This window comes from Sinocyclocheilus rhinocerous, unplaced genomic scaffold (assembly GCF_001515625.1).
Source record: "Sinocyclocheilus rhinocerous isolate Xijiao unplaced genomic scaffold, SAMN03320098_v1.1 scaffold953, whole genome shotgun sequence".
Lineage (NCBI taxonomy): Eukaryota > Metazoa > Chordata > Actinopteri > Cypriniformes > Cyprinidae > Sinocyclocheilus > Sinocyclocheilus rhinocerous.
The window spans coordinates 363466-384464 of record NW_015643169.1 but is presented as its reverse complement, the minus strand read 5'-3'; the positions used below and the strand labels follow the sequence as shown (position 1 = coordinate 384464).

The following is a 20999-nucleotide window of genomic DNA, read 5'->3' as shown; positions in this document are numbered from 1 at the left end:
GTGTAGACACGGTGTAACATTGGTTTTGCTTTGTTTCACAGAACTAATCGTTGCCTGGGTTGCGTACGTATGTGTGGGGGGGAGCTATCAAAATAGGGGTGAGACCCTTTTGGGGTAGGGGCGTGTTTGTTTTGGTGATTTCAAATGTCAACATTGGCTACCAGAAATCGCTTACCCAACCTTTAATTTTTTCTTTAGTAAGAACATATATAGTTTGACCAAACAGCCACTGTAGCCTAAAGATTAAAATGTTTTAAATGTTTAAACTTGAACACAGCATCTAACTAATTAAATAATTAAATAATTAATTAAATTAATCATTGGTATTATGCTTTTTAAACAAAATTTTCACAAAATTAACTCACACTATATATTTTTTACAATTTATGTTTAGACTACAGGTTTAAAAAGCTTACATCTTAAACTCAGTTAAAATAAATAAATAAATAATATATAACCTATATAAAATGTTTTAAAACGTACCCCTTTTTTTTTTCAATTTATTATATTTGTAATATTTAAACATTTTAATAAAAGAAAAATGCCACACTGGGAAAATTTTTGAGTGACAACATGAACAAATCACTGAATCAGAGTTTTGAACTAATGCATTGAAGTAATTTGAAATGATAAAAAATAAAAAAAGTATAAAACTAGGTCTAACAACATTTTTAACAACTGAAATTTAAATAAAAGGATCTACTGAAATGCTTTCATTCTTGCTGCTAGCAACCAGACAATGAAAGATCACAGAACTAGTGTAATGACAGGAGGTGTTTCTCACCTGCTGAGAAATGGTTCCTGGCTCCTTGGATTTGCTAATAAAGCTGGAGATGGATAAGTTCAGGTCTATGCTGCTGTTGTCAGCTGAAGAACTGATCCCAGAGTCGGAGTCCTCCTTCTTCACATACCTGGGTTTCACTGGGCTTTGCTTCTCTTCCAGTTCAGGTTTCTCCTTTTCCTCAACGCTCTCTTCTTCTTTCAATGGAGATGTTGGAATAGATTCATCAGGCACAGCTTGTTTAACAGGTTCTGTTGGTGTCTCCAATGAAGAAATGTCTGATGCAGACGCTTCCTTTATGAGTTCACCATTGCCCACCACCTCCTTTTCCTCAGGTTTTACTTTTTGCTCCTCCGATTGTACTATTGAGACAGCAGGAGTCTCTGGTTCTATAGGCTTCTCTCCAGCTTCAGATTCTTGAGATTCCTTTGGAGATACGTCCACAGGTTGTTCCTTGGATCCAGGTTCTTCTGCATCCGCGATGTGGTTCTCGTCTACCTTCAGAGGTTCTTGTTCCGTCTTTATTCCAGTTATAACTTGATCATCTGGCAGTCTGGGTGTAGCCACCTCCTCGATCTTCTCAGGAGCAGACTCCAAGGTGGATGGCGACTGAGGAAGCTTCTCGTCTTCAGAGCTTCCAACGCTAGCGTCAGATGGTGCACGTTTGTGTCCAGGAAGCAGCTGAAGAAAAGATTATTTTAAACATGTTAGCATGATATTGAAGAAGGAAAAAAACAACAACATTCTGCTATGTAATAAATGCAAACTGTACCTCAGGACATTCTACTGGCCAGTGGTATGCTGAGTATTCACCCAGACTTAGTAGTCTACACTAGGTTTAATCTTTCTCTGAAAAGTGTTCAAAATGTGTTAGCAGTTCCTATAATCTCTTACCAGGTTTCCTTCATGATCTTCTTCCTCCTCTTCCTCCTTCAGCTCCTCTATCTCCTCTGTGACCTCCGCCTTGGCCTCTGCGATGAGCTCCCGCAGGGGTCGGTTGTCAGTCACACTACTTACAAAGGGGTGCTGCACACATGAAGGAAACTACTTTTACTACAATAAACATTACAATTACACATGCAAATAATAATAAGATAGTGATAATTTGAATATTCAGAAAAAGTCAGATTAATCTGTTCCAGATACATTCTTTAAAGCTAGCTTACAACCCATTTTTAATGTATTATTGACAATTTTAATATATAATATAAATTATATATTATATATTATAATATATAACAATTTTTTATGTTATAGTAGATATTAAAATTGTACTAAAACTGTACAATATTCTCTAAATATATTTATTATGAAACAAAAAATTAAATCAAACATTAAAAATGCTACAAGTGAAATCACAATTATATTGTACAAAATGAAAAATGTATATGCATTTTGAGATTGGCTAAAGATTACACTTAACAGTACTATTAAAATATTAGTGTTTTCAAAGATCTTGAGAAACAAATTCAGTTAAATGTGTAAAATAAAATAAAACAATGAGAAAATAAATAAAGTAAAAATCATATAGGAAGGAAAAAATAAATATAGGAAGGAATTAAGAATTAACTGCCTTATGAGTAAAATAACACCACCATATTTACAAAAATACATTTTACATAAATCAGCCTTCATCTCATAATTTTGAAGCCTGTTGAAGAACTAGTGGCCAAGAATAATAAAAATTAATAAAAATAATAAATAGTGCTATTAAATTATTAGTGTTTTCAAAAATATACTTTATGACAGTCAAATCTAATTGTAAAAATACGTGTGTAATGAGCCTCCACAATTAAATAGCCAATAAAATAAAAAAAAATAGCCAAATATTGTCTGATTGACAGTCAAATCTAATTGTAAAAATACGTGTGTAATGAGCCTCCACAATTAAATAGCCAATAAAATAAAAAAAATATTGTCTGATAAAAAAAAAAAATATGGTACTGATATACTGTACATCACTATTTGGCATTAAGAAAATAAGGCCTAATTTAAGACTATTAAAATTTATTGCGTTGTCAAAAGACAGGCCAAACAGGAAACGCCTGAAACAGACAAGAGGACAACAAGCACAACAAAATCAACGTCCCATAAGGATCCTAGTCTCCATTTCTTACCTTTCTTGGTTTTGAGACCTGCTGCAGACAGTCTATAGCTGGTCTGAGAATGTGCAGCTTCTTTGATATTATCACCTTAATTGGAGGAAAACTCGAGCTCTGTATTTTCATCCCCATTCAGCCTCTACCTGCAGCGTTTCGTAACTGAGCGTGTGTGTATCTGTTCGCCGTCAGTGTCAGGCTGGCCTACTTAAAGCCTCGGAAAGAAAATCTCCTTTGCTGACGTCAATTCTTAGGATGAAGGCTGGTGCAGAAAGTGCCTGACAGACAAACCTATAAATGAACAGCTGCTGATTCATGGGGCAAGAAAGGCCACCTGGACGAGCAGCAGACCAGGGTGATAGTAAACAAGGGGCTTTTACACTGAGAGGCTGCTGCAATACTAGTTCAGCTTAGGTCAAGGTTGTGTGGATGTGGTCTCAGATTTCAAATGCTGGAATATATGTGGGACAGGTCAGTTCACCTGAAGTAGTTGTGCTGTGCTCCACCTGTTGTCCACATTCTTATCCATCGCGTGTTTCAGGAAGTCATTAAACTCAGGAGACCTGCAGACGGATCATGAGATTAGTCATTACAACTAAATAAACTAAATGGAAGTATAGGTGTTATATTGTGAAAAAAATTTAAATAAATAAATTTGTAAATAAATAAAAATTACTGCATAAAAATGATACGGCATAATTATATTTGTCTACAAAACTAATTTCAGGCATTTAAGCATAAGCCTTGAGAGAAAAGGGTTTTTGAGATCATGAGAAGCCAATTCAGTTATGTGTTTCCGATAGAGACTTTTATCAATAGTGTAAATACACACACAATTTTTAAAATAATATTAAATAAGCAATTTTTAAATTAATTTTATTTTAATTTACTGTATATTTAATTGTGCAGACTCAATTCCCCTATTTTTACATTTAGATAATTGTTGCTTGTCATTAATAGCTCACAGTTAATCTTTGAAAACGCAAATAATTTTAAGGTAAAATACAATGAAAAAGAAAAAAGGAATTAAAAAATAAAGTCTTTAATCATAAAAAAACAACAACAATTTTGCATATACTAAAAATGATGATGATGATTATTATTATTATTATATATATAAAAAAGAAAAAAGAAAAATGTTTGTGTCAAATATTTCATACACAAATCACTTGGTTTTGTACCATTTTGAAGGCTGCTGGAGAGTCGGTGGGTCAGCTTTGGCGATCTTGAGCAGAACTCTCATTGGGTTCATCTCATGGTTGGGCGGTTCGATCTGGGCCAGCTCGATCAGAGTGACTCCTAGAGACCAAATATCAGCCTTATAGTCATACGGCCTGTCCTTAGACGTCTCACACATTACAACCTCTGGGGCCATCCTGAATGAAAGAGAGTGATATCAACGTGTCAGCAATGTCAATGTGTGTACGTACAAGTAGCTTCATTTCATAAAACTCTAACTTGCCAGTAAGGCGTTCCAATGAAAGAGTCTCTTCGCTGGATGGTCTTTGTGTTCTTGGCAGACACTCCAAAGTCCGCTGAAAAACACAGAAAATGTTCATTTTGAGAACCTTCTGCCTGAAGAGAGTGCTTGTGCCATCTTTATATAAAATAAATGGTGCTTGTCTTGATATTTTGTTGTCTAATGCAATGACATTCAGTAGTTTTACAAGCCAGCATCACAGAATAATTTACATCTGGTCAATGATGTGAAGTTTATTTGAGCTGTGGTTTAGTCTGACATGTAAATGACCCTCCTCAGTTCCTCTCTGTATCTTTCTGTGTCTCTCTACTACAGGGGTAGGCAACGTCGGTCGTAGAGTGCCGACGTCATGAGAAGCCAATTCAGTTATGTGTTTCCGATAGAGACTTTTATCAATAGTGTAAATACACACACAATTTTTAAAATAATATTAAATAAGCAATTTTTAAATTAATTTTATTTTAATTTACTGTATATTTAATTGTGCAGACTCAATTCCCCTATTTTTACATTTAGATAATTGTTGCTTGTCATTAATAGCTCACAGTTAATCTTTGAAAACGCAAATAATTTAAAATATTTTTGTATATTAAAATGAGGTAAAATACAATGAAAAAGAAAAAAGGAATTAAAAAATAAAGTCTTTAATCATAAAAAACAACAACAATTTTACATATACTAAAAATGATGATGATGATTATTATTATTATTTTTTTTTTTTAAACATAAATTACCTTTTGCCTCATACCATTTTGAAGCCTATTGGCTTAATATAAAAAAATTGGTATCACTTTACTTAAAGGCTCCATGTATAATTCATTATAAAGGTATTCATACTGTACTGTACATAGTAATGCATTATATCTTTTCTATTATATAAATGTAATCAAATTTAATATGTATTCTAATATGTAAAGACTTGTTTGTCATATTTTTAATGCATTATACTTTCTAAAGTTGTAACACTGAAGAGATAAATATTATAATGTATTATAACTGTGTGGTTACAATTATTCATACAATGCACTGTAAAGCACATTACAAGGCATAATTAATGCATTAAAACTATTTTCATAATGCATTATATATATATATATATATATATAAAAAAGAAAAAAGAAAAATGTTTGTGTCAAATATTTCATACACAAATCACTTGGTTTTGTACCATTTTGAAGGCTGCTGGAGAGTCGGTGGGTCAGCTTTGGCGATCTTGAGCAGAACTCTCATTGGGTTCATCTCATGGTTGGGCGGTTCGATCTGGGCCAGCTCGATCAGAGTGATTCCTAGAGACCAAATATCAGCCTTATAGTCATACGGCCTGTCCTTAGACGTCTCACACATTACAACCTCTGGGGCCATCCTGAATGAAAGAGAGTGATATCAACGTGTCAGCAATGTCAATGTGTGTACGTACAAGTAGCTTCATTTCATAAAACTCTAACTTGCCAGTAAGGCGTTCCAATGAAAGAGTCTCTTCGCTGGATGGTCTTTGTGTTCTTGGCAGACACTCCAAAGTCCGCTGAAAAACACAGAAAATGTTCATTTTGAGAACCTTCTGCCTGAAGAGAGTGCTTGTGCCATCTTTATATAAAATAAATGGTGCTTGTCTTGATATTTTGTTGTCTAATGCAATGACATTCAGTAGTTTTACAAGCCAGCATCACAGAATAATTTACATCTGGTCAATGATGTGAAGTTTATTTGAGCTGTGGTTTAGTCTGACATGTAAATGACCCTCCTCAGTTCCTCTCTGTATCTTTCTGTGCCTCTCTACTACAGGGGTAGGCAACGTCGGTCCTAGAGTGCCGATGTCCTGCAGAGTTTAGCTCTAACCCTGAAAAAAAAAACTAACTTTTCTAAAGCCTTAGTAATCCTGAAGACCTTGATTAGCTTGTTCGGGTGTGTTTGATTAGGGTTAGAGCTAAACTCTGCAGGACAGCGGTACTCCAGGACCGACGTTGCCTATCCCTGCTCTACTATGTTATCATGTGACTGTGAAACTGCTCATCATGCAAAACGGCTGAAATCTCCCGCTGCACTCAGTTATATGTAGCTGATGGGCAACAAAACTAAAAACACTCCACCGTCACTCAAGAGAACAAACTTCCTGAGATGATTAACTAGCTGCACATGCATCCGCCCCTCTATAAATGCTCCCTAAAACCCCACTCACCCAGTTTGACGTCTCCGTCGAGTGTCAGCAGGATGTTTCCAGCCTTAAGGTCTCTGTGGATCACCTTGCCGTCATGCAGATACTGCAGAGCATCCAGAGTCTGCTTACAAACCACCCTGATCTGCGGCTCCGTCAGAGGCCTTTCCAGCTCTACACACACACACACACACACACACACACACAGAGCATGAACAGGGAAATGCTACCATACACGAAAACACTTATACAAAGATTTAACATAATTTACATATACTATTACAATAAGATCACCTTATTTATATATAAGGTTTCCTAACATCTGAGTTTTTAGGCGTATAAAATTTGTTGATTTTTTTTTTTTCTTGCATAAGTCAATTCTTTCAATGCAAACTCAGGAGTTACCAGTCTTCATCAGCCTGATGAGTCCTACACTGAATTAACTCATTGAATCAGCCCAAGCCAATCAACATATGACTCACTAACTAAACTGCAAGCTAACTTTAGTCAAAATACTAGAAACACAATATTTGTGAAAACTTAAATCAGTGTCATTACGGACTGGTTGTGTGACCCTCCATTAAGCCGTGCTGTCACATTTTACTACCTGTGCCAAACATGGATCGAGAAGCAATTACATTGAGTGAACTGCCTCAGGAATTACTATGCAATATCTGGATTAAATGTGTATTTACACGGAGTAATTTATATATAGTTGCCAAAAAGGTTTTTAGTAGATATAAATAATTCAACAAAAATAATTAAATAATTATTAATGTGTGACAGGTTAATGTGGAAACTGGTTTAAGGACCATTGTTTTTTCGGTTTTATTTTTAAATGGTGTTTAAATAAAATTTTTATATTGTGATGTGTTTCCAACACACATTTTAAAGAGAAAAAAAAAGACGCAACGTTCAGCGTACACTTTTTGGGTCTGTAAGATGTAATGTTTTTCAATGTATCTCTTGTGCATTTATTTGATCAAAAATACAGTAGTATTGAGAAATATTATGACATTTTTAAATTGTTAAGCGTTTTCTACTTTAATACATTTTAATAATTAATGCAAGTTATTTATATGATGCAAAGCTGAATTTTCAGTATCATTACAACAGTCTTCATTGTCACGTGATCCTTCAGAAATCATTCTAATATGCTAATATGCTTCTCAAGATATATTTCTTATTATCAATGTTTTACATTTGTACTGTTTATATCTTTGTGGAAACAGTGATACTTTAAGGATTCTTTGATGAATAGAAAGATCAAAAGAACAGCATTTACTAATATCATTATAAAAGTCTTTACTGTCACTTTTGATCAATTTAATGCATCCTTGATAAATTAAAGTATTAATTTCCTTCAAAAAAAATAATAATTCTGACCCTCATTCATAAACTATGGTATTATGCTACAAAACAAATCAATATTTAGACACTAATAACGTAAACTGAACTGATTGCTTTAACAGGTCATGCAAATGGTGAGAATAATCAATGCACATTTAAAGTTCAACTTCGCCTTTAAGAAATTAAATGTGTTTTTGGCTATTGACAAGGAATTGGTCATTGTAAGTGACCTTTTCCTGATGCAGTCTTGGATGTCAAACACTTTGTGTGAACTCACCGAGCATGACAGCATCGACGGCTCCGCCGGCACAGAACTCTATCAGGATCTGCAGACAGAAACACGGCGAACATAAAACTGGGTCTTTCCTAAAACACAATCACACTGTTTCACAAAAGCATGGCTGCTTGCATTACACTGCACAAGACAGATTGACTGAGATTAGTATACTGTCTTTATTTCACAATAGCAGCATTATGTTTAGTAGACAGATCTGCTTATCCTATTGTCATGAACACGCCTACATGAACCTGCAGCCAGTGGTTTAAAAAACAGACAAGATGCACTCATTCAGAAAGCCATTGTTCACTCAACTCACTCGTTTATGCTTGTGCACATGGGAACACACACACACACAAAAAAATCTAGAGCTCTCATTCAGTTCAGCACACAAACACATTAGAGTTTGTTCCAAATCGATGGATAAAACCAGAACTCCACTTTAACAACATCCAAACCTGGAAAGACAGGGACACACTAGCCCACATTATTACAAAACAATTCACTTCGCAGGGCTGTGATTGGTCAACAGCGCTGCATTGCAGGGTCATGATTGGTCACTGAAGCTGCTGAGCCTTGAAGGCTTTTCTTGCACCTCAATATGGTGAATGACATAACAGGATCGAGCTAGAGAGGCCTGTATGAGCACGAGGAAGGACCAAAGCTTTCTGCACATTAGCGCAGTGCCTGAATTGAGTCCTTTTTGTCCTAATAGGATTAGAACAGGAGAGTTTCCGTGAACACAAGGCGGATGAAGGGGTCACGGCTGGGGTCATCTGGAGAGGATGGGCAGGTACTGGTAGAGACTGCTCACATTGTCAATACTGAACAACAACTGTTTCCTGCATTGCAAGTCAGGAGTGGCAACATACATATATTTTAGGCGAGTTATTAACTTATGAAATAGAGTACAGTTCAATAGGTTGGGATAAAGATTAAAAAAAAAAAAGAAATTAATACTTTTATTCAGCAAGTATGCATTAAACGGATCAAAGGTGTCAGTGAAGACACTCATAATGTTACAAGTTTCTTTTTCAAATAAATGTTGTTCTAATTGAACTTCCTTTGAACTTGATTTGACAGCCATTCAATTTTTTTGCAATATGACATTGGCAATTAAAAATGGTTATTTTAAATTGCTATATTTCACAATATTACAATGTTTTTACTGTATTTTTAATCAAATTAACAGCCTTAGGGAACACTTTTTTCAAAACAATAAAAATACAGACCCCAAAACTTTAAACACCTATGTACTGTATATCATATAGCACTATACTTTTTTTTTTTAATTGTATAGTACATTAGCATTCAAAAGTTTGGGGTCATTATTTATTTACTTGTTTATTTTTGTGAAATAATACTTTTAGATTCACCAACAATGCATTCAATTGGTAAAATAGACAGTAAAGACATTTATAATGTTATAAAAGATTTCAAATGCTGTTTTTTAACCTTTATATTTATCAAAGAATCCTGGAAAAAAGTATCATGGTTTCCAAAAAAAAAATAATAATAATAATAAAGCTGTTTTCAACTTTAATAATAGAAATAAATGTTTCTCAATCATCAAATCAACATATTAGAATGTTTTCTGAATGATCAAGTGACACTGAAGACTGGAGTAATGAGGTTGAGAAATCACATGAATAAATTACATTTTAAAATATATTCAAAAGCTATTTTATATTGAAATAATATTCCATAACATGCAGAGCCCAAACCTTTGAAAAGTAAAATATATCAACAAAACTTTCACAAATTGTGTTGTCCTCACTGACTCGGAATCAGTGCAGTTCTTTTAAATGAATCAGAGGAGTCATCTGGTTGAATCATAGATTGAATCAGTCTAAACACTTCACTAAATAAGCATGGATTACTTGCTTGTTCACCGTAGGTTATGATGTTTGACTCAAAATGAGCTCAATTTTTTGAAAAGTGCAAATGGCTTCAGTCAAGAAACACATGCAGCTTTTAAACAGTGTTAATGTCTGATCCCTACACTACTGTGTACATACACTGATGCAGTACTCAGAACAGTCAGCGTTATTCATTCTCTCGTGCGCTGTGTCACTGTGGGTGAGATGTTGCTTTAGACTGGCAGCTACGAGAACACAACAGCCCACAGAGAGCGGTCATTCAGTCACAGAACTACAATGGCCATACTCAATGCACAAGATGAGAATGGGAATGTTTATTTCCATTGATCCCACTGTCTGGATGACAGAATGCATTATTAAGGCTCATATTTACCACACAGAGAGGCCCCAATTTGTATGTGGACATGCCTAAATGTCACTGCATATTGCAAAACGTCAAAGCAAGTGGCACATGAAATTGATGTTATCTGCTAATATAATCAAATTTAGAGGAAACTGCTTTACATGGAATACTGAATGGCTTTATTGATACTTATGTGTTATGTATTCTGCTTAAGCTAGATGAATAATCCAGTTTAAACATTCCTTGAATCACAGCTAAATCAAAGCCCTCCTACATCTTCATACGAAAATGGGTGAGGCTGATATCAGTCTATTTCCTGGTGTATGGCAGGATCACAGTAAAATATGCACACCTCTTCCAGTACACATTGTTCAGTACACAATGAGGCAGATGAAGGAAAACAGGCACTGTTCTGACTGTGAGAAAATGCACTGACAGTAGATATTGTGATTCTAAGACTTGCTTTTCTGGTAAATCTCATAAAACATTTGAAGAACATGTACAGGTCATATTCACTTGCAAATCAAAGTAAATAACAAACCATATTTCACCTGAAATGGAGCTTAATTTGAAGGCCATTTAAATTTTTGGCAGTATGACATTGACAATTAAGCACTAGAAAAATAATTGTAATTGTATATTACACTACTACTAAGATTTTTTTCAAGAAATTAACACTTTTATTCAGCAATGCCACATGAAAAAGATTTGATATTACTTGATGTTTCAAATAAATGCAATTTCTATTCATCAAAACCTTTAAAAAAAAAAAATCACAGTTTCTACAGAAATATTAAGCAAGCACAGCAGTTGATGATAATCAGAAATGTTTCTTCAGCATCAAATTAGCATATTAGAATTAGGGTTGCACGATTATGACAAAAATCATAATTGTCGATTATTCCCTTGAAATTGTAATTGCGATTATTAATTACGATTATCACAATTTACATTGAATGATGTTTATACCATTGTTTTATGCAACTGCATGCCGTATTTTTATATGAAAATAAACAAGCTGAAAACACTAACTGAAAAACCTTTAGTGCTTTTCTATAGTATTAAGCCTCAAATGTCAACGAAACATCGGATTGGTTTCTTCTTTAAATCATAAAAAAGCAAAAATATGAATGGTATTATAATGTTATACTAAAACTAAAATTAAAATAATGGGAAAAACCCTTAAGATAACATGTAGAAAGAAAAAAACGCATCTTAAGCACGCAGAATAACATAAGTGGATTTTGAACGATTAATTGCCGCTTTGAACGATTACGTAATTGTGGCATCCATAATTGTAATCGCGATTAGAAATTCGATTAATTGTGCAGCCCTAATTAGAATGATTTCTGAAGGATCATGTGACACTGAAGACTGGAGTAATGATGCTGAAAATCAGCTTAACCAACACCGGAATAAATTACATTTTTAAAATATATCAAAATAGTAATAATTTATTACTAATATTACTGTTTTTACTGTATTTTTGATCAAATAAATGCACCCCGGGTGAGCATGAGACTTCTTTCAAAAACATTTTAAAGATTCGGACCAACCCCAAACTTTTGAATGGTAATGTACATATGTACACACATCAAGATAGTATTTTTGTACTGCCATTAATTATGAGTTATTTATTTTTTAAATTACGTATTACAGTATTTATGATTATACAGTAAAAATACTTATTGCAATAAGAATAATTGTTGACAATAAAAGGGAACTACCCTCCCCAAAACAAAACAAAACAAAACGTTTGGGCTCATTACTGTAATTTTAAAATTTCTTTAAATATAATGAAGACATTCTAATTATTTTTTATACTTCTGATTTCAAGGTGAAGTATAAAAATATGTACATGTCCTTATTATTTGAACCTCCAAGTCTCTAATGTCCATACTGTAGTGAAGCTGGGCTGAAGTGACCTGAGAGCTGTCTAAGGCCACTTCAACCTTGTTTTAAACTTCCACTGCGCAGGAAGGCGGGGCATAGAGGAGAAACAATAATGTACAGTATGTGGAAAATAATGTGTTTTTTGAACCTTAAACCGCATAAACACATTTCATTACACCAAATACACAAAATAATGTTCTTTTTAGCAGCATCATATGACCCCTTTAAGTCAACAAGAAAGCAAGCAGGGTTGTCTCCTATTACTTTGTCCCATGTCTTTTCTTGTAGTAAACAAGGGTGATTATCTAGTCACCATGCAATATGAAGCAGACTAACGTTAAACAAGATGGGCCAAAAACTTTATTTTTAAAGTAAGATTCCAAACTATTGCTGTGGAAAACACAATCAGAACAAAATCTGTGTAACAAGGAAACAACAAAACATAAACTAAATCCACACTCACCCACAGTTTGCTCTCGTAGTAAAACGCGTCAAGCAGCTTGACAATATTGTGATGGTCACATGATGCCAAGATGTCGATCTCCACCATGTAGTCCTCCAGCTCATCTTCAGTTTTGGTGTCAATCACCTTTGCAGCAGCAAAAATGCCTGTCTGCTTGTTTTGAGCCTGAATAAAAAGAAAATTAATTTTCAAGAAAAAGTTGATTTATACATAGCCCTCTAAAATATGAATTATATTAGTCTAAGTAAACCATTTTTATAACATTCAACAAAGCAAGACTGGCTGGCAGACATTTCAACAAATATTTTGTTAGTGATGAGAATGAAAAACTGTTGATTTTAATGATAGTAAATTATGTTTGTTTTTATTAGGTTATTGTTTATTATACACCTTCTGATGTTAAACTATCTGATGAATCGGACATAAATGTTTGAGGCCTGACGTACATGAATACATGTGTAGAATATGAATGATTCAACACAAAATCTGTTTAATAACCAGCAAAACAAGCCCTTTAGAGGAAAAAACTTTTAATTAGACTCATGCAGTCAGCAAGATGCAGTCCACCATTCAACAGTAATCCCATTCAGTGTCATTCACAGTAATGAGTCTTTCTGCAGTGCAGGGCAATGAAGGTCATAGAACAATTCGACCCAATACACGCCTTCTGTAAGTGAGTGGTAATCTAAGGTATTTAGAAGCTAATGTGATTCTGTAGTGAAAGATTAACCAGGTCAAAGTCTGCTGTTTATTGCAGGATGATTGTGAATGAACTGTCTGGAGGTTTTTGTTTGTATTTTGCCACTATGTGTGATGCTGTAGTGAAAGATTAACCAGGTCAAAGTCTGCTGTTTATTGCAGGATGATTGTGAATGAACTGTCTGGAGGTTTTTGTTTGTATTTTGCCACTATGTGTGATGCTGTAGTGAAAGATTAACCAGGTCAAAGTCTGCTGTTTATTGCAGGATGATTGTGAATGAAATGTCTGGAGGTTTTTGATTGTATTTTGCCACTATGTGTGATGCTGTTGCTTTTGATGTATTTGACTTGTTATCAAGACATTTAATTTTTAGAATTAAAATTTTCATAAAACAATTATGCATTAACTACACAGAGCCGTTGTTCACCGACAAGCTGCGCAAAACATGCGCAAAATATGATCGTGGTTTTGCGCAGCTTGTCGGTGAACAACGGCTCCGTGTAGTTAATGCTGCTCCATGTGAAAGCCCGCACGTGATGGAGATTTACCGCTGATTAAAGAACCGACTTTACTGACAAGATGCGCGTTAAATATCGCATGCGATTTATCGTGCAGCCCTAATCCATAGTAAAACATGACTCACGCGGCTCCGGGGGGGTGAATGAAGGCCTTCTGTAGCGAATCCATGCGTTGTTGTAATAAAAATATACATATTTAAAATCTTATAAACACTTTTCTGTCACTTCCTGTAACTGTCGTACGCGCGTTCATTCCGGGCGGACGACGTAGGACGTATGGGTAGCGCATGCGCCGGTGAGAAGTGACGAACACGGAAGCAGAGAGGAGAGAACAAAACAAAACACCAGTCACAAATTAGTACAAAACGAGGAAAATGTCGGAGGATTTCGATATAAGCCAAGAGGAGACTGGTTTTCCTTTGCTTCCTTTGCTCCTGTAAACAAAGTTGGTTTTCGCCAGACTAGCATGTTCACACCGGCGCACGCGTTACGCATACGTCCTACGTCATCCGCCCAGAATGGCTTCCACGTACGACAGTTAGCGCAAGCTACAGAAAAGTGGTTATAACGTTTTAAATATGGATATATTTCTTACAAGAATGCGTCGATTCGCTACAGGAGGTCTTTATTCACCCCCCCCGGAGCCGTGTGAGGCACTTTTTATTATGGATGGATGCGCTTTATTGGACTTCTTTTGAACTGTTTAACAGAAACACCCACCCACTGCCATCATAAAGCTCGGAAGAGCCAGGACAATTTTTTAAATATAACTCCGATTGGATCCGTCTGAAAGAAGAAAGTCATATACTCCTAGGATGCCTTGAGAGTGAGTAAATCATGGGCTAATTTTCATTTTTGGGTGAACTATCCCTTTAACTAACCATCATCATCATCATACTAAATGGAAGCATGAAGTTCTAATGTTAGTGTTTGGACTGTACAGTATATAGAGTTTATGGCCTTAGACCTAATCTCCAAATCACCCTATCCCACTAACAAACCAAGCAGCATTAGGCCTTATAACAGAGAAAGCATTCAAGGGAACAAGACGAGAAAACAATCAAGCAGACTGGACACTACAGGATGAGGTCATGTGAATGACAACCAGGGGTATGTGCTTGATTATGTCATGCAAGTGGTGACATCATAAATCTCAAAGAATTCAGAAACTTTTTGCACTTTCATTAGTGTATGTACAAGATAGATAGATAGATAGATAGATATCAATAGAGCAATTCCATTATAAGTGCATTACATGTAGGGAACACTATATTCTATTCATAAGAAAACTACTGGAGTCCAAAATCACATAAAACAGATATAATCTTACAGCAAGAGAAGATTAAACAATTTCTTTGCTTTTATTGTACCTTGAACACCTTTCCAAAGGCTCCATCCCCCAGTTCTCCCACAATCTCCCAGATTTCCTCCGGATTTGTGTCCCTGTGCACGTGATCATGGTGCTTCTTCTTCTTCTCTGCGCCCAATTTAAAGATTTTTCGGAAATTAAAGAAGTACATAGCCAAATCCCACACGTCTCTTTCTCTGGTCGGTTGACAAGGGGAGATTTCTTTCAGCTAATGTCTAGACAGGCGTAAATCAATCAATGCAACTTCTATTGCATTCCCATTGCAATTCAATACTAGTCAGACTCGTCTAATCAGGAAATAGTCTGTGTTGACATGTTCGTCTTTGCACGTTATAATTGGAGAGCTTGATATGTTACACTAGTCATTTAGCGATCAATATGTCAATGCAATAATGCACAGACAAAGAAAAAAAAAGACTCTTAATTCTAGCTTTTCTTTGCTCGGAGATCCAGTAAATCATATTTTTTTACAATAAAAACAAATCATTAAAATGCATTAATCTAGTGTGTGCAATGTTGTTGTTCCTCGCAGTTTCATGGATCTGGTCCTTAAAACCATCTATTTGTTTCTCTTTCTCTTTAAATAAAGTCTGACAAGAGGCTGATAAAATGTTTGCATCTCCTGTACAATAACAGTCTTCACAGGTCGTACATCCTCCGGTCCTGGATTAAAAGCAAACCCGCTCCAAACGCATGAAAACGCACAATAGATTTGGTTTGGAGAAACTCTGCGGCTCCCGTGCGCGCGCCTCCTCTAATCTAGCGGATTGGTAGAAGGCTGCATCCTACGAAGGCTGCACACATTTAAATTCACGAAAATAAACGGAAAGAAAACGAGTCGGTACTGATCATCTGAATTTTAGGATGCCGCCTTCCGTGTGAGAAGCACAATTTACCTCCCTCATGCTCGCTAAAAGCCGTAATTACGAGAGTTGAGAGATAAAAGATTATTTTCATTTTTATATTTTTATTACCATTCGCCTCACTCATGCTCGCTAAAAGTTATTAGAAGTCTGATTAGCTTCCGGAGTCGGATAGATAGTTTGTGAACCAGTTAAAACAAACAAACAAAAAAACGATTCAGAGGTTATTTTACGGTGGAACTGGCTTGTTCACAATTTTGAGCGCTGCACGACAGAATAGATCATGACGTCATGGAGGGTCTTGATCTTATTACCATCTAAAATACAATATAGGTCATGTGAATATGTAATACCTCATGTTCTTGTGGCATTGAATTAATAAAGCATAAAAAAAAAAAATCTAAAATACTATTTTTTAAAACATTTCTATCAGCCAATGATAAGAAAATGTCACGAGCATAGATCAGTGGCCGAGAGCGCATCTGATTGACAGATAAACCACGAGCTCTATCGGTTATTGTTAATGTTCTGGTTATTTTGTTTCAGTGTACAGTTTGTTAATATTGTGCAAAGCATACAGTCAAAGTAAACTTCATCATTCAGCTGAACTGTGCACACTTATTTTAGACACTTCATGTCTTGTTTAATGCGTCATTTTTTTTTTTTTACAAATAAAGCTTCATATTATGAGAAGGATACATTCTACGACCTATCCTGCAGTCATCATGGTGAGATTAGGTTCCTTCAATCTAAAAAAACAAGTATCTAAAAAGAATCGAAAACTACAGTGAGGAATCGATTCTTGGAATCGATTCCAGAACCAGGAATCAGAATCGGACTCGATTCCTAACATTTCGGAATCGAACAGCCCCACGGATTCTCGAGGCGCGGCGATTCTTCGCTGGGGTTCGGTGACGCGCGCTTGCGTCGTGGATGGGTTCTCACTGATTTCTCTGGGAAAAAAGCAATTCGTCTTTTTATTCAGAAATTGCTATTATATTTCACAAACAATTACAATGAAACGAGAAGCAACATATTTAATTAAACGTGACATTTTGAAGTGGGAAAACTGAACTATTTTCTTTGAAAACGTACTCCAATATTTTTTTGTTTTATTTACAGCTTCGAGAAATCATTTTTACAGCTTACTTTTCACAGTGTACAATTTTCATTACAACAGTTCACAGAAGACTAATAAATGATTTATAGTTTTAAATATTTACTATGTATATTTTTGTTCATATACCATTTCAACCATTATAGATCTATTTTCTCACACTATACTTCTGTTTTGTTTCCGTTTACATATTTATTCCGTTTATTTATATATATATTTGGTCTGGTTCCGCTTCACTGCTTCATCTCAACTTCAAAAACTACTGAACGTGAGCGTTCACAACTTGTAGTCAAGACAACGGACGCAAACGGAGGGAGATTGAGTTCTGATTGGTCGCCGTCTCTCTGACTGTCTTGACTGATAGTTTAATGCTGTGTTGTGATTGGTCAATGTTGATGTTTATCCCTCCGGGTAAAGAGCTTTAACATGTTGAGATTTTCTTCAACACACTCGTTTTTCATTTGCCAGAACCACTACAAGAGGTAACACAAGCTAACTTACACAAACAATGCTTTGTCTTCTGAGTTGTCTTTCATGAAAGCAGAATGTATTTGCAGCTTTTGCGAGGTTCAAATTTACAGTTATTTTTTCGTGTGAATGATTTTGTGTGCCAGTGTACAAATATATTAGCGTCAGTGCCAAGCATACTTACTTTAAGTGCATGTTGTGGCTTGCAACAATTATCAGTAATCATTAAAATGGTAAAATACAATAGAATGTTATACGTTATGTTCTTAAAAAGTAATTGTTGCACGGGACGCATTTTCAGTGACGTGCGAACGTAGTATCTCAGTTGCCATGACAACCTGTGTCGGCGCTGTGGTTTATTTTTATACATTTTGCTCAAGAAAACTTGTTTTTAGTGAGTCGAATCAAGACGTTTCAGTATAAACATGTCAGTACAGTCATGTTTTATTTAAATGTATAGCTCTCAATACCCATCAAAATGTGTTTTTGTAACTTTACAAAATAAATGTTTTTTTTGTTTTTTTTACATAGGACACAAACTAGAGCACAAACTAATGACTGGTAAAACATTTAATTTAGTCAACTGAATTGTGAGACATAAGATGCCATTTTACTTTGTTGCATTGAAGTTTTAATTTTTATAGGTTGTAGTAACGTAGTAGATCCAACAGGTGGCACTAGAAACCGTCAAAACATGGAGCCTGAACAGGAGGTTTAGGTGAGTTTTGGGCCAGAAATGCAAGACTAATGTTTAAATTAATCATCTCCAAATGTTCATGTTCTTCACATTTACTTCAACAGTTGGAAGATTATTTCTCTATTTCTCAGTATTCTGATACAGCTGACGAGGCCGAGGCACTGAGAAGGATGCTGAGGGCTCGTCGCTCTACCAGCCCTATCAAGGGGGCATCTACCCATCGCAGTCCCACCAGACACTCACCTGTTAAAGTACTAATAAGCCATCAGTGCATTCATATCAGTGAGATTAGTTTCTTTTAATTCTGCTAATTCCTTTTTTATGTGTCTCTCTTTTTAAAGGGTGGCACGTACGATTCAGAGCTAATGAGGGTGTTACGAGAAAGAGATGAACTGCAAAACATGTTGGAGAAACAAGAGCGGCACCTCTCAGAGATCCAGGCCAATGTTAAAGTGCTCACAGCCGAACAGGACAAGACCAGAATGCACTACCAGCAGGTAGACAGCGCCAAACCTCCCAGAATTCTTCAGTCAGGTTGTTGTGTTCATTTTGGGGTGTGACACACACATAGTATTAAAAAAAAAAAACACACACACATGGTTAATTCTGAGTGGCTGATATTTAACTTGCAATTTCATGTTAATAAAATATTATAATTTATAATTTACACAATATATATTTTTAACCACATGAATCAAATTTGTTTTGGTCAAATGATTATATTTATATCTATTTTTTATATATAGCTATATATTTATTAGTAGTATTACTTGCTAGATTATATATATTTTTTATTTGTTTTGGCTTCATTACAATAATAGTATACAGTAAAAACAATTATTTAATTTGATATTAATTAAAATATAAAATTGATATAAAACAATATTTACTTAATATTGTAACATAATATTTTTAGTGCATACATCAAGTTTGTTTTGATCAAATTGAGTGTATAATTAAGTATATGTATAGATTTTATATAAATATATAATATAAATATATATTAGTAGTATTATTTGCCAGATAATATCTGAAGCATTTGTTTTGGCTTCACTACAATGACAATATACAGTAAAAACTATTATTTTATATTAATTAAAATGTTAAATTAATAAAGCAACAATTATATTTGTTTTGACTTCATTACAATAACAGTATACAGTAAAAACAATTATTTCTTTTTATATTAATTAAAAATGTAAATTAATAAAACAATATAGCCTATATATTTATTAGTAGTATTATTTGTCAGATAATATATTAATAAATAATTTTGGCTTCATTACAATAACAGTATACAGTAAAAAAACTATTATTTAATTTTATATAGATTAAACTATTAAATAATAAAACAATATTAATTTAATATTTTAGCATAATAGTTTTTAGTGCATGCATCAAATTTGTTTTGAACAAATTAACATATATTTGGATATTTTATATAAATATTTGTAATATAAATACATATATAATTATATAATTTTGGAAACTTTTAACACTTTTTAATTATAAATAATTAATTATTTTCACACTTTATTTTTAATACTTTTCTTACCCAGAAAGAAAGCACTCTGCAATATATCACAAGTATTTCACTAAACAATGTGGCCTCAGATGTGCCCTGTCTCCCACTGCAGGCTCAAGAGGAGATAGCAGCTCTACGACGGGAGGTCATGAAGTCAAAAGCCGCACGAGGGCCTAAGAGCAGTGTGACTGCTCAGAGCATCCTGAAACGAGTGGAGGCCGAACGGGACGAGGCCATAACAGACCTCAACTGCATGACCACAGAAAGAGACAGCCTGAGAGAGAGACTCAAGGTACGAATAACAGCCTGAGTACACTGGCTATTCATGTGCTGTATCACATTTGTGTGCATTCATGTTTGCTTGTATCAATCTTATGAAGATGTTATTTAGGAGTACTAAAGGAAAATCACTTACACACTAGTGTACAGTAATAAATTGAGTCATCTCACTGGGGAGCAGAGTGATAATTCCAGGAGAGAGGTGTGCTTTTTTTAGCCCGCTGAGTGTATGTGTGTATGTGTTCCCTTTGAACTGCACGTCGCCTCAGATCTCTCAGGAGACAGCCATCAGCGAGAGAGCTCACCTGGAGCAGAGGGTGGAGGACCTGCAGGTTGCTGTACTCACAGTAAGAGCTCTGTATTTATAGACTGCCATGGTGGAACAGTGACGACGGCTGTAGATTGAACATAATATACTTACTATAGTCTGCAGTGAAGCAAAATCATAAATGAGATCTCAATTATTGCTCAATTATACAAAAGGAGACGTATTTAAAGGGGTCATATGATGTTGCTAAAAAGAACATTATTTTGTGTATTTGGTATAATGAAATGTGTTTATGCAGTTTAAGGTTCAAAAACACATTATTTTATACCCACTATACATTATTGTTCCTCCTCTATGCCCCACCTTTCTGAAACACGTCGATTTTTACAAAGCTCATCGGTCTGAAAAAGCGAGGTGTGCTGTGATTGGCCAGCTATCCAGTGCGTTATGATTGGCCGAATACCTCAAGCGTGTGAC

At 35.0% G+C, this 20999-nt stretch overlaps 2 protein-coding genes across 2 annotated transcripts in view; one reads left to right on the top strand and one right to left on the bottom strand.

Annotated features, from left to right (window-relative positions):
- The window catches only part of LOC107757015 (serine/threonine-protein kinase 10-like), a 24775-nt gene extending 8970 nt beyond the window's left edge, over nucleotides 1-15805 (bottom strand). Inside the window, exons 1-9 of the mRNA XM_016574349.1 lie at nucleotides 15307-15805; nucleotides 12719-12883; nucleotides 8140-8188; nucleotides 6537-6686; nucleotides 5810-5882; nucleotides 5529-5723; nucleotides 3362-3443; nucleotides 1676-1807; nucleotides 785-1462 (exon numbers count right to left, since the gene is read on the bottom strand). Coding sequence (XP_016429835.1) covers nucleotides 785-1462; nucleotides 1676-1807; nucleotides 3362-3443; nucleotides 5529-5723; nucleotides 5810-5882; nucleotides 6537-6686; nucleotides 8140-8188; nucleotides 12719-12883; nucleotides 15307-15456 — 1674 coding nt within the window. The 5' untranslated portion in view covers nucleotides 15457-15805. The remainder of the gene's footprint in view (nucleotides 1-784; nucleotides 1463-1675; nucleotides 1808-3361; nucleotides 3444-5528; nucleotides 5724-5809; nucleotides 5883-6536; nucleotides 6687-8139; nucleotides 8189-12718; nucleotides 12884-15306) is intronic.
- Nucleotides 15806-17699: 1894 nt separating this feature from the next.
- The window catches only part of LOC107757016 (testis-specific gene 10 protein-like), an 11887-nt gene continuing 8587 nt past the window's right edge, over nucleotides 17700-20999 (top strand). Inside the window, exons 1-6 of the mRNA XM_016574351.1 lie at nucleotides 17700-17767; nucleotides 18398-18471; nucleotides 18582-18701; nucleotides 18792-18947; nucleotides 20088-20267; nucleotides 20524-20601. Of these exons, the coding sequence (XP_016429837.1) occupies nucleotides 18621-18701; nucleotides 18792-18947; nucleotides 20088-20267; nucleotides 20524-20601 (495 nt within the window). The 5' untranslated portion in view covers nucleotides 17700-17767; nucleotides 18398-18471; nucleotides 18582-18620. The remainder of the gene's footprint in view (nucleotides 17768-18397; nucleotides 18472-18581; nucleotides 18702-18791; nucleotides 18948-20087; nucleotides 20268-20523; nucleotides 20602-20999) is intronic.